The sequence below is a fragment of the Neolamprologus multifasciatus genome, chromosome 16 (assembly GCF_963576455.1).
Source record: "Neolamprologus multifasciatus chromosome 16, fNeoMul1.2, whole genome shotgun sequence".
Lineage (NCBI taxonomy): Eukaryota > Metazoa > Chordata > Actinopteri > Cichliformes > Cichlidae > Neolamprologus > Neolamprologus multifasciatus.
Genome location: NC_140454.1, coordinates 10,385,855 through 10,408,437, shown reverse-complemented (window position 1 = coordinate 10,408,437; position 22,583 = coordinate 10,385,855). Strand labels below are relative to the sequence as shown.

Genomic DNA, 22,583 nt, shown 5'->3' with positions numbered 1-22,583 from the left:
TAAATTAAAATATGAAAACAAAAAGAACATGCATATTCTCTGTCATATGGGCCTGCAATCATCCGCAACTGAAAATAGTTGTGGATGATTATTATACCTAAAAAGTGCGATAGGGAGAGGAGAAGGAAAAAAAACCCCCATGGCTCGTGATAAGGAGCTGGCTCGCGTTGTTCACGTCTAAGATCCGGCTCTAAGAGCCATTTCGTTCGCGACCGACACATCACTACAGCACACACACTGCCTCTAGTTTATTAGTGCAAAGAGTTTATATTTTTTGTAATCCTTTTCTATGTGCTCACAGAGGCCTTTCAGAGCTTTCTGACAAACACAAAAGCTGATACGGTACCCTGTTAAGGAATTATATTCACGTCAAAAACCACAAGTGAGAAAAAACGCAGTCAGGAGCAAATAATTTCATTTCATGGGTGCAGATATTCATTGCCACTCAATCAATTACATTCTTTGTGTATAAATTCAATAACCTGCAGGTGTAGAACTCAGCAGCCACGCACATAGAGAAGCCATCATGCATGCAACATCGAATTCTATAACTTTCTTGCACAGTCTTCTGTTTATCGAGGATTGGTTCCTGGTAAGTCGGTCCTTTCCCTGGTGTGCGCTCTTTCTGCTCAAACTGGCCAGATGCCCATCTCTATGAAGTCTCCCAGTGACTGGAGAATTCAATAAAAATGAACAGTAGGCACATCAAAGGGTCTGAATATGTTAACTGAAACATTAAAAGCATGGTTTCACATTCAGTTAGGTTACGTGTTGTTAGGAAAATTACACTTTTATCATTCAAAAATGAATAAAACAACAAATTGCACAAAACGCTGAGGTGACTAGTTAAGATGTAGAAGATGTACTGTGGACTGTACGTGTGTTGATTTCTCTGCAGGAGTCCTAGATGAAAGAATTTCATTCAGAAAATGGAGGCAAACAAGCTCAAAAGAGATGTTGAGGCCCTTATGTGAGTGGATGCTAAAATGTTACAAAGCATACCGTGCAGTCGGTAAGTAAACTGGCAACTGGTTCATTTTCTCCTGTTCCCAAACAGAGACAACTACATTGGACAGAAACTTAGGGAAGACGCCTTTGATCCGAAGGGCAAGGGAACTTTCACAGCGCTGGATGACTTGGTAAAAACTCAGTAGAAGCAACCAATGCTAAAATAAGGTTTTAATGTATAACTAAGTAGAGCTGACAACTTCTGTGTTGTAGGCTCACTATGATCTTGCAATCAGTGTTGCCCTTTGGTGGCTGGAGAAGAAGGAAGGACGACATGTGCTCGACAGAGAGATCATGTACGTTTTCTGTTTTTTAAAGTTAAACGTTCTATCATTGATACTCCTTAAATTAAATAACAAGTAGAAAAATAAACAAAACTTTGGTAAAAGCAGCTGTAATAAGACATGATGCCGTACAGTGCTTTTACAAAGGCAAATGAATAGAGTCAGTTGGTGGATTGGTTGCCTTTCATCACCTTCCTCCTGTACCACAGTGGAGCAACATGCAGTTTAGGAAGTGCCCAGTATCCTAATCGCTTAGAGCGGGAGGCTATGATCTTGTCATCCTTTGCTGGGATTATTATGGTAAGGATATTTACATGTAAATGCAACTTTTAATAAATCTAAAAGCTAAAGGTAAACTCTCGAAAAACCTTCCTGAGAGTACTTTGATGCACTTAATGCCTAAACTGCTTATTTTAACTGTTGTGTGTTTCTGTTTAGAGTAGCCTGCCAGTGGAGGAAATCTTGACTCTGTACAGGTGTAAACCAGCCACTTCATACCCCAACCAGAAGTCCAAGGTACAAAAGTGTCCTCGTTAGGAAAGTGGCTGCAACTGTTTTATCCTTTTTGAAACATAATTTTGCCTAAAAACAGGCCATTTCTTTCTCTTTTTCTTTAACCCAAGGGCTCAATTGTCTATCCCATCACTCTGTCCTATCATCCGTTTGCAATACTTGGATCCTACAAGGCCGTGTACCACTCCAAGAAACACAGTAAGTGTGCGTTATCTGGTTTAGCCTTTATGATAGTGACGAGAGAATAAAGATACAAATTGTTTCTCAAATGGGAATCAAATAGATTTCTATACAATTAAACTGCTTTGTACAACCAAAGAGTTGCTGGCAACTTTAATACAGTCTATACTTGAAACAAGTCTCAAAACGGAGTGCGTCTGGTATTTAGATTTTATGAGTACATATAAAATATAATCAACTTAAAATAAGATTTTCTTTTCTTTTTTTTTACTCTTTCTGGAGACACAATCCTCAACAGATAAATGAGTAGCAAAACCTCTCTGACCTCTTAGTAGTGTACTCAGCAGTATTTATCTTGAGTTTCCTGGGAAACTTTAAGTAAAAAAAAACAAAACAAAAGCAAGAACTTTTCCTTCTTTTGAGTTTTAATCTTCTTTGATCTATGTTTTGTTTCTTTAAACAATATAGACAACATCATCAATAGAGGTGGGAATCACCATACATCCCATGATACAATATTATCACAATACTTAACGCACGATATGATATTATTGCAATTTTTTAAAATATTTTGCGATATTCAGATTCTGTACATAAACTTTATCAATATTTGTTTTATCTAATAACAAAGTCTCACACTCAGTCTTTCTCTCATTTCAATCAGTTTTATTGTTGACAAACTGAACGGTTTGTATTACAGTCTAGTCCAACTTAACTGAACACAACCATCTGGTACAATTATAGCTATTGTGAACTATGCAATTTATGAAAACTATGCAGCCCCTTCAGCAACTGAAGAATTTGAAAGTAAATTAAAACAAAATATAATTTTACATTAAATAAAAAAGTTTTAAACTTAATTAAAACAAAACATGTCTTAAATTAAAATAAGTAAACTGTCATGTTTATTGCTGCCATAAAAAAAGTTAAACACATTTGGACAGTGAAGGAATGTCAGGATTCTTGCTCAGAAAAAGGTTCTGATCAATATGCTCTGAAGTCAGAGCATGTTCCAGTCCACAAAAACTTTTTTTGTAACAAAATATCGATTTCTGCTGTCCCTGTATCGATACATTATTGGCAAACAAAATATCACGATAGTACACAGTATCGATTTTTTCCCCCACCCCTAATCATCAACAATGTACTATTCTGTCTACATGAACTTTTATGACTTCTGTTTTGTTTTTTCTTTGATTTTTTGCCTTCCCATTCTTTGGAATGGGAGTTTTGAGAAGTGCTCTTTTGCCAAACGTTATTCTTTAAAAGTATTTATCAGTTTGCAGAATGTTTGATTTTTGAGCCAAGTAGAAATATAAGGAATACAAAACAGAAGCACTCAAACATGTACTTCAGTTCAGTAGTGACTGAGTAAAGCTATTCTGCAGACTCGGGCTGACTGCAATTGACAGCAGTTATTTGCTGGGAGGTAGGTTGGCTCCTACCAGGTGACCAGTGAGCAAAAATGGTCTCAAACCAGTTGGTTGCTTCAAATGCCAAATGTGAAAGAAAATTCATTCCAATCATCCTGGGAGGTTTTTCAATCTAGTGTGACTGAGCCATTAATATTCCGAAGGACTGAAAACAAACAAAAAACCCCAAACAAATCCCAAAACAAAACTCTTGCAGATCAGAAGCTGAAAAGATGGCTGTCTGGGCAGACAAAGGCAAGTGCTCCACCGAAGCAAGTTTCATCTTCGTTTTCCACTTCATCTCAGTCCTTCATCAGTGTGAGTACCGTATCTGAGCAATCACCATATGTGTGGTAGGCAAAATAAGAACTAACGTCTCTAAATACCAAGGAAAAATACTTCAGTAGTCAGTACAAATCATGTAAATGGCTGCTGTGTTTCCCATCATATACCATATACAACATGCAGATATGTTTTAAACTTTTAACCACTTGCTACACCCAGCTCCATTAACACCTGCATCTGTTTTATTAACACCTGCTGCTTACCAAGTAGTCTCCTTGTGGACAAGCAGCGTTATTTCAATGATGAAAGTAAAGTGAAGGTTGCATCTTCAGGAGACAGTAGCTTCAGCACATCAGACACACCTCGATATTTAATAATCTGACATCAAGCAGATTATTAAAGACTGCCTTTATTGTACATAGAGCCAAATTAAAATAATACTCTATGGTGCCATGGTATAACACAAGATGTTGACGAAAACATGAGACGGTAGCACGTAGAATAAATAAAATCACACCTTTTAGGTTTTTTTCTTATTTAACATCCGCACTGCCTGCTGAAACAACCTTTTGCTAAATCTGGACGTGTGAGTCTTGGCCTATAACACCTGCCAAGTCCTGGACAATTTTGGTATTTCTGCTGAGGTAGCGTGATATGGCACTCTCCTCCAGAAACGAGCAGTCAGTTCTTTTCTGTGCAGTTCTTATCGCTCATTGCTGCACTTTCTTTTGGAAGTTGCAGTGGTGTTGGCCGACCAGGAGAGGTCCTCGTATATGAAACCCCCAGGATGTCTGCACCCTTCCTACGCGTGCTCCATTTATACAGAGAGGGGCAGAACTGTGTCATATTTCCTCCACTAATAATGCAGTTGTCTTTGTGGTGATGAGTCTCTGGTTATTCACCAAGAATCGCTCAGATAGTCTTCATAGCTCTTCTCTGCATTGCTGACTCATTTCTTGTGATAAGCTTAATAATGGTTGTGTCTAATTTAATTATGGCGTTATACGAGCAGACGGGTACGCAGTGATGGAGTAGTAGAGGTTGGGACCTAGTTTGACTGTCTGTGAACGGCTGGTGGGGAAGTCTTTGGTCCTGGTGCCGATGGTGATCGAGAGGCCAAGTCATGTAGCATGCTGATTAGCATGTCCACAGGATGTCCAGCTCTGTGTTCCAGGTGGTTTAGTGCTGTGTGGATGGTAATGGCCTCTTCGGTGGGTCTGTTAGCTTTGTGTGCAAACTGATGTGAGCTAAATGTGGAAGACCTTTGTTGTTGTAGTCTTCTCCAGACCTTTCTTGAGTTGTTACATGTCAGGTGGTCCTCAGTGCCACTGTTGTAGGCCCTCTTAGTCTCCTGTAAATGCAGTTTGGGTAATGCGGTTCTTTTTTTCTTAGTATTCCCACATTTCCCTGACCTCATGGCATTTTCAGTCTAAGTTAAGGAAAAGTGATTAGGAAAAGAGATAGGAAGTAATTTTGAAATGTTCAACATCAGTCCAGAAATATTTCAGAGAAAAGACTAGGCTTTGAAAAGCCAAGAAGGAAATATTTGAACAGTAATTTCTTGTTACAACGTCTGCATTGAAAATCCTCTGCTGCCACCCTGTGGATCTAAACAGACCTCCCATACGCTCTGCTTCACTTTTAGGACAGCAGTGATGTTCACCAGGAAAGGACTGAGCACTATGAAGGCTCGCAAGAGTCTCTGCACAACTGACGTCAACCTCCAGCAGCTGCCAGAAGTAGAGACATTGAGCTAGAGCAATAATACTAACATGAAATGGTAAAACTGCTCAGTTGAATGTTAACGTACTCAACTAAAAATGTCACTTAAACTCAAAAATGCACTTGAAGTACTCAGAAATAAAAGAGACATAAACAGAGAAGTATTTTCTGTCAACTGGGCTCTGTGTTATTTGATAATGCATTATATGAATGAATTGTTACTACATTCAGTGTCATGCTTTAATGTGTTTCCTTCACTCTGTACTCCTCGCAAAGTGCCATACCAGACTGTGTTGGTGGAGTTTATGCGATTATGGAGGTCTGATGATCTGAAGCACAACTCCATGCTTCTTGGTGAAACAGCCTTTGGTGACGCTGGAGATGTGCAATGACTCAAACTACTGATGGTCTCACTGGAGTCAGAGATTTTTAAAAATATATTATTTACCCAGGAAAAACTCCAAAAACTCTTGGAGTTAAAAATCGCTTGTCCTCACCAAGAAAGACACAGCTCATACACAAGGTCAGGGTTTACTGATTTTCATATTTGATGTGACCTTGACCTAATTTTCATCAAAATTAAATTGGCTCAACCTGTCACTGGTATCTATCTGGACTGGACTTCTTTAAGTTGTTTGAAGACGTTTTTATTTCTCATCCAAGAGGTTTCTTCAGTTCTAAAACCAAAAGGTGGAGAGTCCCGGATATTTAAACCCTAGTAGGGATTGGTAAATGGACTGATCCTTATATAGCAATTTTCTACTCTATCTGAGCACTCAAAGTGCTTTACACAACTTGTCACACCAGTACTTTTTCCCCCCTAAGCGCTTATTATCTAACATTCATACATACCCCGATGGATGCATCAGAGAGCAACATGGGGTTAGTATCTTGCCCAAGGATATTTGGCATGTAGACTGGGATCAAACCGCAAACCTCCCAATTAGTTAGTAGGTGACCTGCTCTACCACCTGAGCGACAGCCACCCTCAGGATCGATTCTGTGAAGGGTCGTTGACCCACTATTGATCATGTATGTCATCAAAAAGGTCCAGGGTGTGAAAAAAAGGTGTGGGTCATTACCAACAGAGGTTTCGGAGACACCTGTGTGACACGTTGCCTCAACCTCTCATGTACCTATTGAAGTCACCTGGTGAGTTGGGGTTGAGGCGCCTGGGTAGGGATCTCAAAACTGGATTGTAGGTGGCAGACAGTGTGTCATAGGCCACCGCCTCTGTTCAATGACGGTCATTCACAGTAGACATAGAGGCCTGTTTCAGTCCTTTTTCAAACCATCTTTCTTCTCTGTCCAAAATGTGAACGCCGGGAACCTTTAAAAGAGTGAACTCTATCCTTTAGGTGCAGATATACAGCTGAGTCTTGTCCCGTCGAGGTGGCATGCGTTTATGGAGTGGCTGTTTGGTTTCTCCCATGTACAAGTCTAGGCACTCCTCATAGCATACAGCAACATAAGTTTATGCTTTTGACAAGATTCACTTATTACCTGTTAAACATTCCAGTTTTGTCTTTGATGAAAACAATGAAATCATTTTTGTTACCTCAGGATATGTTATTAATTTAGATAATCAGTTTGTGGATAAATGATTATTGTAGGTTTGTTACCTTGCAGTATAAACTACCCTGATGCGACTGTTGTTGCGGCTTTATAAATACAATTGAATTGTTATAGAAATGTAAGAAAATCTCAAATGATTGACTTTTAGAATCAGTCCTAATCCATGTCCAGTAATATTTAGAAGCATTTGCTACCATTGTAAGAGAAAAACTGGATATTTGGTATCCTATCTCTTTACAATTACATATCAGATTGTTTGCAGAGCTACTAAAACTGTCAAATAAGTGTACCTGAATACAAACTCCAGGGTGACACAAAGTAAAAGCACCTAAATATCACTTTGGTACTGATATTGACTTTACACTGAAGGTGCCTGGTCCCATTTTCCTCATACAAATAAAACACACAAATCCACATTTTTCTTTTTTGGAATTTCTGCAAATGTTTATAGAGGCTGATTCATTTTGTGATTACCTCTGACATTCTGCGAGCAAAGATTAATCTCCTTGATGAGTGGATAAAATGTGTCTCTAATGTCCATATCAATAAAGAGGGCACAGTGGGTCAGTAATTTGCCTGGTAGGACTTTTGCATTGATGATTCAGGGATTTTCTCTGTATGCGCAGGATCAAGACTCTTGGCAACGATGCCAGTACGTTAAATCCCCACTCATTGAAAAAACAGCTAAAGTGGGATCTGCTAACCCTTTGATTGAGGTTTATATAGCGGGGCTGTGGTGCCGCTTTGTGAGACCACCATTTTTCTGTAGGTGACTGGCTCCAGCACACTGCAGGATGAGTAGTAAGGTAAGAGAGATTCATTTTTGTTTAGAACTGGGCTTCTTCAAGCTGACAAGTTGCGTTGCAGCTTCTCAAATAATGATTAGGTTCTAAAAACTAAACTGCCAGACACACCGACAAACTGACAGTGCCTGTAACTGGCTTTAACAACCCATGACATAATCAACACTACCAGAATCACACATACAGGCTCGACTGAAATCTGTAGTACAGCATCACCAGACTTGGCTGTGACTGCCTCTGTCCACCCTCCTCCTCCTCCCCTGGCTTTAGATCATATTCTATGAGGACAGAAACTTCCAGGGTCGCTCGTATGAGTGCGACACCGACTGCCCTGACATGCACCCCCACTTCAGCCGCTGCAACTCTATCAAGGTTGAAAGTGGTTGCTGGGTGCTGTATGAGAAGCCCAACTACACTGGCTACCAGTATGTTCTGACCAGAGGCGAGTACCCAGACTACCAGCGCTGGATGGGCTACAACGACACCATCCGCTCCTGCCGTACCTACTCCTATGTGAGTGAACAGGAAACTATGTGCAGTTAATACTATGAAAAATGTCATCTGAGAATTACATTTTCTGACTTAGAAGTTGTTTTATGTCATTATTTAGATGATTAAACCACTGATATTTACTGTTTTCTATGTGCACAAGCCAAATAACATGATTCAAATATTTGATATTTTTTTCCTTCCAACTAAAGTTGCACTTTAATAAGAGTTTAGATTTAGTTGCTGAAAAGTGCTTTCTCTGTACAGAATTTACATGAAATAGTTCAAGGTTAGGTGTAGGACAAGCTATTGTTTGGCAAACAAGTAAATAAAAGTCAATTATAAATGTCAAATAAGTTGTTGTTGCTGTTTTCTCATAATTGTGACACATTGTAAAACTGTATTAAATCAGGTTCCATGTATTATCTGTATATTATTATTTTTTATTTTAACCACGTCTATGTTTAACTATTCTTTTGATGTGGCATGACAAATAAATACCAGCCTCTGACATTACTTAATGAAATTTTATTTGCTCACATGCAGATATCACTGAACAAGGCCAATGTGGGCCAACATTTAGCTGATATAATAATGCAGTCGAACAAATTTAAAATGAAAAAAACCCAATGGTTTTGACTTTTTAAATTTTTTTTAGACATATTTATTTTTTTTATGAGTAAGCTATGTCAATTTCCAATAAATCTTCCCCTCACACACACCCATACAGAGCTGCAGAGGTACTGATGCTACTCTAATTTTGTGTTTTACCTTACTGCTATGTTCATCCAGACCAGCGAGGGGCCCTACCGCATGCGCATCTATGAGCGACCCAACTTCCAGGGTCAGATGATGGAGTTCAGTGAGGACTGCGAGTCGGTGCAGGATCATTTTCGGAGCCGTGACATCTATTCCTGCAATGTCATGGACGGCTACTGGACCCTCTACGAGCACCCAAACTACCGTGGCAGGCAGTACTTCATGAAGCCCGGGGAGTACCGCAAGTTCAGTGACTGGGGGGCCACCTGCGCCACCACTGGCTCCTTCCGCAGAATCACAGAGTTCTAATCTGGATTGAATCGCTATAGAAAAACAAAACGAAATAAAAATGGTAACGTGTCTCAGCGATTGACTTGGCATTAGTAAGATATAACTTCATAAATAAATGGAGCTGTTGTTAAACTACTTTCTGTGCTTTCTTTGTTACTGACTGATTTAACTAACATCACATGAAATGACACATAAATGTTTCCATTTTGTGGAAACATTTCCAGCATTTAAATATCATCATCTATTATATGGACATTCCACACATTGACATATTTATTTGAAACCGTAATAGTTTCCTGTGCGAGAATGAGCCTTTATCTTATTTTGACATACTTGCACATTCGATAAGGAGATTGCCATGTGGCATTAATATAATTAAAACGAACATGGCATTGTTCTGCTTAATTTTTACTGCATAAAATTTAGTGAAATTGCAGCGGAGAGTTTTAGAACAGCGGTCCCCAACCCTCGGGCCTCGGACCGGTACCGGTCCGTGAGTCGTTTGGTACCGGGCCACGAGAGTTGAGGCTCAGGTGTGAAATGTATAGTTTTCAGGGTTTTTATCGGTTTTCAGCGTTATTTTGTTATCGTTTTTATCGTTTACTCGGTTTTCCTGGGTCTTTTCACGTGTGTTATGAATAAATTTTCTTTTTTTCGGTACCGGTACTAGTTTTATTTTGTTGTATTTATCCGCGACACCTTAAAGGCTGGTCCATGAAAATATTGTCGGGCATAAACCGGTCCGTGGCGCAAAAAAGGTTGGGGACCGTTGTTTTAGAACACACTCACTGACACGAGTGTTTCTAACACTTTGTAATAACGTAATTATTTACTTTCTGAATTCTCCTGATTAAAAAAAGGGCCAATTTTTGGTGTAATGTTTGTTGGAAGTACAGTTTTGAGTTTTTCTAGTAGTCAGTCTCACTCCTACAGAAAATTATAAATCAATATCAACACACACCAGCAAAAAGAAACGTTTTATAGGCATTTACTCACCCTTCATACTCTGAATCCAGCCCATTTAAAGCAAACACATGAAGATTGAAAGAGCTGTGACTGTTCCAGCGCCTGCACATGTTGTAGCTCTTGCTGGAAGCTGTATGGCATCTGTTAACCTGAACACAGGACATGACAAACAGGAGTGGGAAGACTCTTGTAATATTTCTGCTGACACCATGCCTCATTTAAATAACACCAACTGCTCCCGAAAGGGTATTGTATATAAAGATGGAAGCTAATTTTAGGATTTAAAAACGCAGGAAGAAGTTTGACCAACAACAGCAGGCATTATGGGAAAGGTTCGTATGTTGTTTTACATGACGGATATCTGTAGATCAAAAATGAGCTTACATGCCTTTTTCTGTCCCTCGGTCAGATCATCTTCTATGAGGACAAGAACTTTGGAGGCCGTTACTATGAGTGCATGAGCGACTGTGCCAACTTGCACTCTATGTTTGACCACTGCCGCTCCATTCGAGTGGAAAGCGGCATGTTTATGATCTATGACCGTCCAGGCTACGTGGGAAACCAATACTTCATGAGGAGGGGAGAGTACTCTGACTACATGGGCATGACCGGTATGAATGACTGTGTCAGATCTTGTCGCATGATCCCCTCGGTAAGAACCTCAGTAAAATACCATCACTGTGTCATACTGCATCTTAACCTCTTACAATAATAGATTCAGCACACAGAAAAACATACACCAAATATTCAATGATTTTCTTTTTCGATTAAAAAAGTAACTACTCTGAAATTAGAAATGAAGGTGATTTCACTTAAACTAAAGAGGTCACTGCTGACTGCTCCAAAGCTGATAAAGTGCTGCTTTTGTGCTCTTCTGTTAATTCTAATGTTTTAAATTTTGCTCGCCTGTCCTCCAACATAACTGCCAAGCAGCAGACTGTATACTTGACTTTTAGCATGTAGCATTAGCCAATAAATAGGCTAATTTTGCTACAGCAATCTGTGTTCAGAGGTGTTTTTTGTTAAAAAAATATAAATTATCCTATCCCACCAGAGAACTTTTGTTTCCTGGGTAAAGGACCATGATGTAATACCCTTTTCGGCAACCATAGTAGCCACACGCTAGCTTGTTACTGTCTTTTTTTCTCCCGTTTTATGGACAGTGGCAAGTTGGGGAAATTGTTAAGCTGTATTAGAGTGAAAATCAGACTGTTAATTGCACTGGTTTACATTATCAGATACTTGTGATACTTGTAATACATAATACTTGATATTAATATTTCATTTTTAAAAAGTATGGTGGTACTGGTATGTTAACATTAATTAACATGTACCATGCCTACCAGTGGTGTAGAGTAGAAATGGCCTAGAATCAGGCATCAGCGTTTACTCTCTTCTTTTAGTGCCAGTATCTATGCTAAGCTAGGCTAAGCAGCTTATTGCATATATTTTATTAGGTATGTGGTGCATCTCATCATCTAACCCACAGCTATGCACATGAACAGATTTCACAAAAAACAAACCTAATGTGACTGTTTGACTTTCCTGACCTCTGCAGCACAGTGGCAGCTTCAGGATGAGGCTGTATGAGCATTTCGACATGGAAGGCGGAATGATGGAACTGACGGATGACTGTCCTAATCTCATGGACCGTTTCCGCCTCTCCAACTTCAACTCCTGCAATGTGACAGATGGCCACTGGCTGATGTATGAGCAACACCACTACAGGGGGCGCCACTACTACCTCTCACCTGGCCAGTATAGGAGCTTCAGCAACTGGAACGCCATTAGCTCCAGGGTTGGGTCCATCCGACGTCTCATGGATTTATAAAGACGGAAGGACAGTTCTTGTGAAATGTCTACTCTTTGCCTTGTTTTACACACTGAATAAAATGGCATCAGTGCTCAAGTGTACTCAGTTTTGTTTTTGCTCTCTGCATCTAGAGGGCATCTTTCCCCAGGAGAATGTGCTGGGCTTGTGGCCTGACATCCTAACTCTCATAAGAGGATTGAATAAAATCATTCAAGCACTAACACTTTTCTCACCCAGGCTCAAGCGTAATCTATTGGACCTTTGTGTTTGTTTAGACATGAGCAAATATCCTACAAATTAACACAAGCATTTTGAAAGGTTGTCAGTAAAAATGTAAACATTGTTTCTATTTTGGTCAGAAATAAAGCTCACCACCAGATGGCAGTGGTAGAATAAAAATTACATAAAACACAAACTATCATTCTGTTGACAAAAACACAGACAGACTCATTTCTACCATGGGAAAAAATATTCTAATCAAGTAGCTCCAAATAAAACAACTGGAGGTTTTTATGTCTGAGCAACTAGAAAAATGAATGTAAACATTTAGAAGATATCTTGGTGAACGTGGGTGGAGCATAAACCCTCAGTCTGAGGTAAATTTTAGCAGTGCAACAACAAACAGCACCCATTCAGAGTTGACATTGGACCAGTCAGCGCTCACCTGTACATACATAATCCCCAAACATCTCTTCAGGATAACACAACGGCACAAATGCCAAAGATTCCTGGCATTACAATATGAATGACACGTGCAGAGTCTGCATTTCACATTCACTATATATGTAACAGGTTTGAGTCTTCAAAGAGCTGGATGGATCATACAGAGACTAGGCACAGGGCAGGAGAAGCAGCCAACATGGGGAAGGTAAAAATGACAGTTTGGGGCAAACAAGCAGGTGGGGTATGAAATGCTAATAGGCTTCCTGAGTGTTCACAACGTGTACGAGATGTCCATTAAAACCATGAAAATGCTCGGAATACTGAAGCAAATATAATAATATTTATTTCCAATGAACATATTTGCAGTGCCAACACTGAAAAATATATGATTTGTATGTTTAGATTATCTTCTATGAGGACAACAACTTCTCTGGGCACCATTTTGAGTGCTGTAATGATTGTGAGGATTTGTTAAGCCGACTCAGCCGCTGCAACTCAATCAAGGTGGAGAGTGGTTGCTTCATGATCTATGAAAAACCCAATTACTCTGGTAACCAGTACTACCTGAAGAGAGGAGAGTATCCGGACTTCCATCACTGGATGGGTGTCAACGAGTCTGTCAGCTCCTGTCGTTACATCCCTACGGTGAGCTACTGTTTGTTGGCCAAACCCAGCCTTATACATTCACTGGAGTTCACACTGCCTCTTGATAGATTGCAAGAATGTAAACTAACCAGACCTAACTTTTATTGAAACTATTTTTAAACCTTTGTTTTTAAATGTATTTCAAGATTTTGCAAACACTTTTTAACCTACAGGTTTAAAAACAGTCTCCATTATGGACTCATTTATAATCTTAGCTGTCGTTCTGTTTTTAATATTTTCTAAGTAATAGCATATTATGTCTAATTTACTTATTCCAAACTGTTATATAAATCAAATGGATCTTTATACAAGAGGGTGCATCTTAGTTGTTGCTATTGATCTTCCCAAAACAACAGTTGTAGGACTAATTTTGCCTTTGGTGTAATATATTTTAAATGTTAGCATGATTTCACTGTTGTTTCACCTTAAAGAAAGGCTAAATCAGTATTTGAATTTTACTTTGGATTTTCTTTGAAGAAAATGTAAAAAGAGGGTAGCTTTTACCATGAAAATGGTCAAATCAGTTATGAATACATGACGTTTTGCTAATTATAACTTTATTTAAATAACTACAGAATTAGTCTGCTCTATAAAGGTGCATAAATGCTGACACAAATCTAATGCCTATCAAAACACTTTATAATAAAAATATCCATCCAGTCAATCTGTACCACAGTTTTTAGAGTCTTGAAGATGGGCCGGCCCAGGTACTGGATTTCCACTCACAGGTTTTGCAGACTCTAGTTGTAAATGAGCCATTAACACATGTTTTAGAGTCCACTTTAAGTATTTGTTGCCTTTACTTTTTGTGCAATCTGAAGAAGTGGAACTGTGTCTTTCATTTTGACCAAAGTAGGTACATTAGCATGTTTAGCTCGGTTAGCTAGCAAGCTAAAAACATATTATTTCATCATCTTTCAAAAAATCAGTTTCCCAAACTCATTCAGTATTATTTCCTTGTAGCAAAATATAAGATTTCATAATTACATTTGAGAGTTATTACAAATATATCAACTTTTTTTTTTTTAGAGGTAGTTCCTGAAGGTGCAGCTGAGTAAATAATGACCATCTTTGATTCAAAACTAGGAGCCTGGGACGTTCAACATGCGCCTGTATGAGCGGATCGAGTTTGGGGGTCAGGTGATGGACCTTGTGGATGACTGTCCCAGTGTCATGGATCGCTTCCACGTTAATGACATCTTCTCCTGCAACGTGAAAAATGGCAACTGGCTCTTCTACGAGCACCCAAACTACCGGGGCAGGATGTACCTGATAAGGCCTGGAGAGTATAAGAGGTTCAGTGAGTGGGGTGGCAGGAGTGCCAGAGTCGGATCCATCAAACGCATCATGGACTATTGACCACTTTTGGTAGTTGCCAGAGCTACATGAACATTTTAGAGAGCCTTCATACTCAGATAATTATGCTTGCAACACTAAAGAAAGAAACAGAAAACAGTTTTTGTCACTTAGTCAAAATACTACTGTCCTGCATCAGAACATTCCCTTATGTAAAGCTTGGGCTCACCATTGGACTCACCATTGTAATAAAGCAATTGCAAAATGGAGTCGTCATAGTCCATTCAGTTGTGAGGAGGACCTCATTTATCAAAGCATGATTTGTTAGTACTGTAACATTTCAAACAAACAGATTAGTCCATGGTGGTAACCTGATCTGAGTAAGACATTTTTGTAAGTCCTTCATATGAAGTCATAGCCAACATTTTTGATACTTTAGAAATGTTGACTCACATAAAAAAACCCAACAAGCAAACAGCTGGCAGCTTGTGCAAATTATGTGCTGGCTCTATTAAATATCAGTATTATTCTGCTGATGTTGTGCAGGACTATGTGACTGTCATCCTATTGTACAACAGCATTTTCGGGAAGAAATTGTGATGAACATGGAGGAAAGAACAATAACGACACACACCAAGAGTCATCTATACATAAACAGATTTTCCTATCTGCCCACCCCCACTTGTGATCCATCATCACTGTGGGGATATATTTAAATGACAATACTTTATGCTGTGCAATCACACAGCAGTCCTTTCTTTCTTTCTTTTTTATAAAGCACAGTAGCTTGGCTCAGGGACAGCACTGAATGGTAATAGAGTCTGATGCCAACACAACCATGGGAAAGGTAAAGAAACTAAATGTTATGGTTTTACAAAAACTCCTGTTTTTGTGGCTTCTAACAGCACTCTGTAAAAAAGTGTCCGTGTGTGCCTGTTGCTTTTGCAGATCATTTTTTACGAAGACAGAAACTTCCAAGGGCGCTCTCATGAGTGCAGCAGCGACTGTGCCGATCTTCACACCTACTTCAACAGATGCAACTCCATCAGGGTGGAGAGTGGCTGCTTCATGGTGTATGAGAGGCCCAACTACATGGGCAATCAGTACTATCTGAGGAGAGGAGAGTACTCTGATAACCAGCGTATGATTGGCATTAATGACTGTGTCAGATCTTGCCGTATGATCCCCCAGGTAGGTCATAGTGACTTGCTTTAAGACTCTGTTATAACCCCATAATATCCATCAGGTTACCAGAAACCCATATTGGGTTACTGCTAAATGGGCAAATATTCAGAAACTATAAATAAATTTTAGCACCATAGAGTTTACTGAAAGCTCTTTTGCAAGATGTTAATAGACAAAAATATTATATTAAGGAACTAGTTTTTAAATCCTTATAGGTTACCGGTCAACTCTTGCTTTTCAAAAATGTTTTAAGTAATTAAATGTATGTAAAGACGGACCTGATTGGGGAGATTATAAGAGTTTTTTTTTTAATTTCTTTGCTAGCACCAGGGTTCCTACAGGATGAGGCTTTACGAGCGTGCTGACATGACCGGGCAGATGCATGAGCTGGTCGATGACTGTCCAAATGTCCAAGACCAACTCAGCATGTCTGATTTCAACTCCTGCAATGTGATGGACGGCCACTGGCTACTGTACGACCAACCTAACTACAAGGGCAGAGTGTACTACCTGAGGCCTGGAGAGTATCGGAGGTACAGTGACTGGGGAGGCATCAGCCCAAGGATCGGCTCCATCAGAAGAATCACTGACTTCAACTGAAGTCAAGCTTCATTTAAATGCATCTTTCAATGACTTGAATTGTCTGTATTCCCAATAAACTTTAACTGCTTAATAAAACAAGCATCTTTTATTTCCACGTATCACTACAAAGCTTCATTAATATTTTGCAAAGGACCCTTAAGATGGCAGATGAGTTTTTTCTTGCAATCAAATGTTACAGAATGGAAAATAAGTACTCTTTGGGGCCAGCGGTGAAACAATTTATCTACCAGCTTCTGGGTAACTGGGCACTATAGTTTAATCTCCTCTATGCTTAGGCATACCATGGCAAACAATACCTCTCCCAGTTGGTTGGCTCGATAGGATTAGCTGGTCTCTGCGGTGGGAGAATTTATCCATACGATTAGTGTTGAACACTATGCTGCACGGTGTAGGAGAGGAAACTGATCCTGGACACCTCTGACAACAAATGACAAAATATGGAATAAACAATGTAAGAATGAGATTGATCTGGCAAAGCTGGTAACATAAGCACATGTTTTTTAAACAGTTTAAAATTAATATCAGACACATTACACTGTTATGATTGACATTTGCTTTGAAACAGCTTACAAGGACCAAAAACATTCATTATGCTAAAGATTGTCTTAAAGATTTTAAACAAACAACAAAAAACGTTAAAAAAAGTTAAAAAAAAGTTAAACAAAATTTATCTGGAAAATAAGTATAATATAAACTTAAACTTTTTTAGTGATTGATAAACTACACTACTAAGTGATATTAAATACAGAAACCGTAACATTTTCACATAAGTCTTACATTTGAAGAAAGAGGGAGAGAGAAAAAAGGCTCAAATCAAGGTGAAATTTACTATTGCACAGTTTTAAGCATAACAAAATGTTATAAGTATATTAATTATATTTGACTAGTGGCTGGTGGTAATACCAAGAAATAAAAATAATAGGATTTATGTGTCCAGGTCCATTTCTCCTCTAGGGGGAGTCTTCAGAAAGTCAAATTACTGTTGAGAAATCAAGTAATCGTGAAAGTCCTAAATCATTTAAAAATAGTGAATTTTACATTGCTTAACATACAGTAAACTGTAAAAGTATATACAAAACTTCTGTTATATTCTATGTCACATGAAGACTGGCAGCACAGTATACACACGCTTGTTTATTTGCATATGGTGGGGTTGCTCAGGTAGAGGGAGAGTAAATGGCTTCCTGCTCTGTTACACAACATATTTAATGCCAAAGCCCTGTTCCATATTGTTCTGCAGCTATTGTCCACTGGATGTGTGGATACCATACTAGTCTTTTCCTTTGTCCATGCATGTCAAAACACCAAACCAGTTAATTTATCCTTTTTTTCAAATACAGATCCATATTTCTCACCCAATGTTGGGCTCTAACAAAAAGGTAAACATGTGCTAGTAGCCTTCAATTATAACTATGAGATAATTTGAATAACAATGCATTTGTTTGTCGCAAGGTAGTATAAAAAGCCCTGAAAACATGGGGAATCTCTCCAACGGAGACCATGGGCAAGGTAAGTACTGGTTTTTTCTCTCTCTGCTCACATTGAATGTTAGTTAAATTTGTTGTTGGTCTTTTACACATTTTTTTTTTTTTTTTGCTGGAAAGTCTTAACTGAGCAGCTGAAGCTACGACTCTTTTATTTTTCATTAGATTATCTTTTACGAGGACAAGAACTTCCAGGGTCGCTCCTATGAGTGCAGTAATGACTGCACAGACCTTCACTTGTACTTCAGCCGCTGCAACTCCATCAGGGTAGAGAGTGGCTGCTTTATGATCTATGAGCGCCCTAACTTCATGGGCCACCAGTATTTCATGAGGAGGGGAGAGTATCCTGACTACCAGAGGTGGATGGGCTTCAGCAGCTGTATCCGCTCCTGTAGGATGATTCCAGTGGTAAGACAGACATAACGCTGAAAAATACACCTAGACATAATGGTTTCACTGAAATATTGCAAAGGTTTGAACATGTTGCTGATTGTCTTCTGGTCCCACAGTATCGAGGTTCCTACAGATTGCGTATCTATGAGAAGCCTGACTTCAGTGGTCACATGATGGAGTTCATGGATGACTGTCCCTGTGTGTCTGACCGTTTCCATCACCGCCATGTCTACTCCAGTAATGTTATGAATGGCTACTGGATCTTCTACGAGTACCCCAACTACCGAGGCAGACAGTACTTCCTAAGACCCGGGGAGTACAGGAGGTACCGCGATTGGTGCGCCACCTGCGCCATTGTCGGCTCCTTCAGGAGAGTCACCGAATTTTAGCCATCAACTGAAACCTTGCTGTAAATATAAAGCACTTTGTTTATTAAAGATGTTGAATTTTTAACTCGTCTTGTGAATTTGTTTTGATTGAGTTGTTCAGCTTTGAAACTGTGATTGCTTTGTTGCGGGTACATAACGGGACCCCTCAAAAGACTGGTAACATGTTGACTGTTTGGTCTGCAGATCCTGTACTTACTCTGTAGGTACTGTGAAGAACAATACCTACTTTTGTTTATTAAATTAGATGTAATTAAAAAAACACCCTGGCCAGTCCAGCTGATCCTGAACAAATAACTATACATCAAGTAGGCAACAACAAAATTATCTACAGCATTATTGTTTTGACTCACTTGTTGTACTTTCTGGAATAAAAGAAAGAATCTGTGTATAACACAATGATACATTAATTTCATGACTATCTGTCATATTCTACATACTAATACTAGGTATTTGTACCACATTATTTCTTATCGACATTGCTGAATCCCTTATTATGTTGGTAATCATAAGTATTTATAAACTTAATAAACTTATTTTCTTATGTTTGAATTTTTATATTAATATTATTAACTTAACGTTGTAATTTCTTTTGAAATCGCCAAAATTCCACTCTTTAGAACAAAGTTAAACAAAGCCCTAATGTCAGTCAGGAGAGATATGTTTCCAGATGTGATTTTCTTTTAGATTTTTCTTATCAAAGTTGTAGACCACATGGAGCAATCCTTCTTCAAAATCGCAGCTCACGATGTTCACGATGGCTTATCAGTATTTCTACTACAAACTAGTTGAATTGAATTTGGAAGAACGGTCTAATATATACGTCTCACTTGAACAGCTGTATAGTTATTATATAGCCTAAAACCCAATCATAACAACAGAGTCTTTTTTCAGGACTTCCTAATAAACTCAATTTTTCAAAATAAGGGAACTGAGTGTCTTTATATAATTTTAGTTACAGTGTAAGAAGAAGAGGCAGATCAGTGACAGAAATGAGTGTTTCTGATCCAAATTTGCAAAAACGTTTAAACAAATGCCTGCAAATGAAAAAGTAAATTAATGCAACTGAAATGAATTAGTACAATATCACCACATTGCTAATGCTTTTTCTCCAGCCAGCTGCTGTTAAAGTATTGCAAAAAAGGAACAACCAGATGTTGCATGATGGAATTAGAGGAGTGACACATTTTTAATTTTAATTTCTTTAGAATTAAGCTGTGTGAATGCAAATTAAAGTATTCTCCATAGGTATATGTACATAAACTGTCTGAACTTTTAATATTGCATAAATCCATCTACTGCTAACCTACTTTTTACCCTTTTTTAGTAACTCATCAAAAGTAAGAATACTGAATAATTAGTTACTATATTTTATGAGATTAGAATGTTGATAGCTGTGTCTGTGTTTGTTTAAAGGCTGTGTATCTTACTGTAGCTTGTGTATGGCCTTTCATCTCATCATTATTTATCACACTTTAATCTTATAGTATAATAACATCCGTAAGAACTTAATAAAGCATGCAGATTCTCCTTTAAATGAAACTCGGTCTTTTAAGTTACGGAACATATTTCTTATTATCGAGAGTCCTGAAAGCCGGCAGTTAGTATATTTATTTCTTTGTATTAACTGAATCTTTCTACAGTTTGTCAGAAGTTTACCACAGATGTAGCCTGATGTCATGTTCTTTCCATCCCTGATTACTAACTGTATGTGAAGAGCCTTCTGACTCAAAATGGAACACACACAAAGCATATGCTTATAATAGACAATACGGATGACTGCTGCCAGAAATGTATGGATGGAGAACCATTGTTAGTCATTTATAGGCCCCGTTCAGCAAAAGTAATACTGCTAATTCATCAGCTTTGCACATTTGAATAACAACACATCATGGCCCCTGGGATTTTGTATAAAAAGGCCCTGGAATCATGGAGTTGGCAGAGCAAGTTGAACCATCCACTGGGAACAACCTTAACCACCATCATGGGCAAGGTAATGGGATGATTCTTACTGTAAAAGGAAGCAAAAATAATCTTCTTTAAACGATTTACTGATTTATCATTTTGTTTTTTCAGATCGTCTTCTACGAGGACAGGAACTTCCAGGGTCGCTCCTATGAGTGCACGAGCGACTGCTCTGACATGACCTCCTACCTGAGCAGGTGCCAGTCCTGCAGGGTGGAGAGCGGCTGCTTCATGGTCTATGAGCGTCCCAACTACATGGGCATGCAGTTCTTCCTTAGGAGGGGCGAGTACCATGACATGCAGCGCATGATGAGCATGGGAATGATGTTTGATTCCATCAGATCCTGCAGAATGATCCCCTTTGTAAGACGTGCTTCACTTTTGCTGCTATAATTTTGATTCATTATTAATTTTTAAAATGCTCCTTAGTAATCATACTTACATTTTCTCTACATTTAATTACAGCACAGAGGCCAGTTCAGGATGAGGATCTATGAGAGGGAGAACTTCGGTGGTCAGATGAACGAGCTGATGGACGACTGCGACAGCATCATGGACCGCTACCGCATGTCCGACTGCATGTCCTGCAACGTGATGGATGGCCACTGGCTGATGTACGAGCAAGCCCACTACAGAGGCAGGATGATGTACCTGAGGCCTGGAGAGTACAGGAGCTTCAGGGACATGGGCATGAGCGGGATGAGGTTCATGAGCATGAGGCGTATCACTGATATGTGCTAGACTTCTGTATTTGACTTCAGTAAATAAAAGCAATGTGTACTTCATAACCACATTTGTCACATGCACTTTCTTTATCTTGCTACAGTTTTTATGTAGCTACATCTATGTACCTAACTGCAAGAAAGCATTCCCTAACTATACCCAAAATTACGTGTTACTCAATAACTAAATATATACATAATTATCATGTTCAGCTTAAAAAATAATAAGAGCGATCAGCAGTTTTATAGCAAAGTCAAGACAGCTTCCATTCAGTAAATGATGAGGCTAAGTCTATAGAACAACCCTAGGCTTTTGCGTTTAGCCATCCTCAGTTAGCATACGAACTTTTATTCTATTAGAACTAAAGACCATAACAACTAGGACAAATAAGACTGTAAATACAACAACATCATAAGCATTCAAATCTGCAATAACTGACCTACGAGGCTTAGATACAGTAATGTTGTTAAAACTGATGTATTAGGCGAGAACGTCACTTAATATTTCACATTGTCAATATTTTTCCAAAAATGTACTTTTTTGGAAAATAAATATTATATTTAATTAAAAACTGAACAACTAACTAATCAAAATATCTACACTCTTGTTTGTAGCACCAAAGAAAAATACACCTAATTTACCCATTTTTCACTGAACACACACACAAAGGAGGAGGAAGAGAAAAAATATATAGATAGAAATATATAGAGGTCTATTGAGAATAAACAAAATTTTTTCGATTTTTTTCCCATTTTTTTTTCGATTGAAAAACACCAAAATAATTATTTGCTTTGCTAAACTAATTAGCCTAATTTAGCAAAATAAACTATATTAATATTTACGTTTTGTTTTATTAAAATAAAAAAATAAATTATCTAATAAAAAAGTAAATTCAATAGTTTTTCTTTAATTGTTTAATTTGGTAAAATGAAAACAAACAAACAAACAAAGAATATCACAGACCTAGGTGGACTCAAACACAGGACTCAACATCAAGTTCAGTGCATTTATTTACAGTGAATAATGTGTAACACAGAAGATCAGCAGCAGCGATGGTCCCAGTCCCCCTCAGGCAAGGTTTTCCACAGAGCCACACTTTCCCACAGATTCTCTCTACAGATCACCAACACAGGTTTCTCT

General features: G+C 38.5%; 7 protein-coding genes across 7 annotated transcripts; all 7 read left to right on the top strand.

Annotated features, from left to right (window-relative positions):
- The first annotated feature begins 663 nt into the window (after positions 1-663).
- c9h2orf80 (chromosome 9 C2orf80 homolog) lies at positions 664-5,590 on the top strand. Its single transcript, XM_085135297.1, has 8 exons — positions 664-970; positions 1,058-1,139; positions 1,222-1,304; positions 1,502-1,592; positions 1,731-1,808; positions 1,916-2,003; positions 3,615-3,715; positions 5,328-5,590. The coding sequence occupies exons 1-8, from the start codon at positions 930-932 to the stop codon at positions 5,394-5,396; spliced, it is 633 nt and encodes a 210-aa protein (XP_084991423.1). The 5' UTR covers positions 664-929; the 3' UTR covers positions 5,397-5,590.
- Positions 5,591-7,676: 2,086 nt separating this feature from the next.
- LOC146500305 (gamma-crystallin M2-like) lies at positions 7,677-9,456 on the top strand. The gene is made up of 3 exons (XM_085135304.1): positions 7,677-7,785; positions 8,053-8,295; positions 9,064-9,456. Exons 1-3 carry the CDS (start codon positions 7,774-7,776, stop codon positions 9,337-9,339), a joined length of 531 nt encoding a protein of 176 aa, XP_084991430.1. The 5' UTR covers positions 7,677-7,773; the 3' UTR covers positions 9,340-9,456.
- Positions 9,457-10,196: 740 nt separating this feature from the next.
- Positions 10,197-12,593, top strand: LOC146500304 (gamma-crystallin M2-like). The gene is made up of 3 exons (XM_085135312.1): positions 10,197-10,619; positions 10,697-10,939; positions 11,846-12,593. Exons 1-3 carry the CDS (start codon positions 10,611-10,613, stop codon positions 12,116-12,118), a joined length of 525 nt encoding a protein of 174 aa, XP_084991438.1. The 5' UTR covers positions 10,197-10,610; the 3' UTR covers positions 12,119-12,593.
- Positions 12,594-12,640: 47 nt separating this feature from the next.
- On the top strand, positions 12,641-15,371 carry LOC146500303 (gamma-crystallin S-1-like). The gene is made up of 3 exons (XM_085135296.1): positions 12,641-12,968; positions 13,166-13,408; positions 14,495-15,371. The coding sequence occupies exons 1-3, from the start codon at positions 12,846-12,848 to the stop codon at positions 14,765-14,767; spliced, it is 639 nt and encodes a 212-aa protein (XP_084991422.1). The 5' UTR covers positions 12,641-12,845; the 3' UTR covers positions 14,768-15,371.
- A 64-nt stretch (positions 15,372-15,435) lies between these two features.
- Positions 15,436-16,570, top strand: LOC146500302 (gamma-crystallin S-1-like). The gene is made up of 3 exons (XM_085135299.1): positions 15,436-15,551; positions 15,653-15,895; positions 16,214-16,570. The coding sequence occupies exons 1-3, from the start codon at positions 15,513-15,515 to the stop codon at positions 16,487-16,489; spliced, it is 558 nt and encodes a 185-aa protein (XP_084991425.1). The 5' UTR covers positions 15,436-15,512; the 3' UTR covers positions 16,490-16,570.
- A 1,533-nt stretch (positions 16,571-18,103) lies between these two features.
- Positions 18,104-18,822, top strand: LOC146500301 (gamma-crystallin M2). The gene is made up of 2 exons (XM_085135314.1): positions 18,104-18,384; positions 18,486-18,822. The coding sequence occupies exons 1-2, from the start codon at positions 18,262-18,264 to the stop codon at positions 18,756-18,758; spliced, it is 396 nt and encodes a 131-aa protein (XP_084991440.1). The 5' UTR covers positions 18,104-18,261; the 3' UTR covers positions 18,759-18,822.
- Positions 18,823-20,673: 1,851 nt separating this feature from the next.
- On the top strand, positions 20,674-21,508 carry LOC146500300 (gamma-crystallin M1). The gene is made up of 3 exons (XM_085135298.1): positions 20,674-20,748; positions 20,832-21,083; positions 21,186-21,508. Exons 1-3 carry the CDS (start codon positions 20,740-20,742, stop codon positions 21,459-21,461), a joined length of 537 nt encoding a protein of 178 aa, XP_084991424.1. The 5' UTR covers positions 20,674-20,739; the 3' UTR covers positions 21,462-21,508.
- The last annotated feature ends 1,075 nt before the right edge of the window (positions 21,509-22,583 follow it).

What these genes read in the sequence shown, in the direction of transcription:
- c9h2orf80 (XM_085135297.1), top strand. Translation starts at nt 930, where the DNA reads ATGGAGGCAAACAAGCTCAAAAGAGATGTTGAGGCCCTTAT. An exon ending in TCACAGCGCTGGATGACTTG is followed by an intron (nt 1,140 to 1,221) that starts GTAAAAACTCAG and finishes TCTGTGTTGTAG; the next exon opens with GCTCACTATGATCTTGCAAT. An exon ending in GTACCACTCCAAGAAACACA is followed by an intron (nt 2,004 to 3,614) that starts GTAAGTGTGCGT and finishes AAACTCTTGCAG; the next exon opens with ATCAGAAGCTGAAAAGATGG.
- LOC146500305 (XM_085135304.1), top strand. An exon ending in CCTGCCGTACCTACTCCTAT is followed by an intron (nt 8,296 to 9,063) that starts GTGAGTGAACAG and finishes ATGTTCATCCAG; the next exon opens with ACCAGCGAGGGGCCCTACCG.
- LOC146500304 (XM_085135312.1), top strand. An exon ending in CTTGTCGCATGATCCCCTCG is followed by an intron (nt 10,940 to 11,845) that starts GTAAGAACCTCA and finishes TGACCTCTGCAG; the next exon opens with CACAGTGGCAGCTTCAGGAT.
- LOC146500303 (XM_085135296.1), top strand. Translation starts at nt 12,846, where the DNA reads ATGACACGTGCAGAGTCTGCATTTCACATTCACTATATATGTAACAGG. An exon ending in AAGCAGCCAACATGGGGAAG is followed by an intron (nt 12,969 to 13,165) that starts GTAAAAATGACA and finishes TTGTATGTTTAG; the next exon opens with ATTATCTTCTATGAGGACAA. An exon ending in CCTGTCGTTACATCCCTACG is followed by an intron (nt 13,409 to 14,494) that starts GTGAGCTACTGT and finishes ATTCAAAACTAG; the next exon opens with GAGCCTGGGACGTTCAACAT.
- LOC146500302 (XM_085135299.1), top strand. Translation starts at nt 15,513, where the DNA reads ATGGTAATAGAGTCTGATGCCAACACAACCATGGGAAAG. An exon ending in CCAACACAACCATGGGAAAG is followed by an intron (nt 15,552 to 15,652) that starts GTAAAGAAACTA and finishes TTGCTTTTGCAG; the next exon opens with ATCATTTTTTACGAAGACAG. An exon ending in CTTGCCGTATGATCCCCCAG is followed by an intron (nt 15,896 to 16,213) that starts GTAGGTCATAGT and finishes TTTCTTTGCTAG; the next exon opens with CACCAGGGTTCCTACAGGAT.
- LOC146500301 (XM_085135314.1), top strand. Translation starts at nt 18,262, where the DNA reads ATGATCTATGAGCGCCCTAACTTCATGGGCCACCAGTATTTCATGAGG. An exon ending in CCTGTAGGATGATTCCAGTG is followed by an intron (nt 18,385 to 18,485) that starts GTAAGACAGACA and finishes CTGGTCCCACAG; the next exon opens with TATCGAGGTTCCTACAGATT.
- LOC146500300 (XM_085135298.1), top strand. An exon ending in CCTGCAGAATGATCCCCTTT is followed by an intron (nt 21,084 to 21,185) that starts GTAAGACGTGCT and finishes ATTTAATTACAG; the next exon opens with CACAGAGGCCAGTTCAGGAT.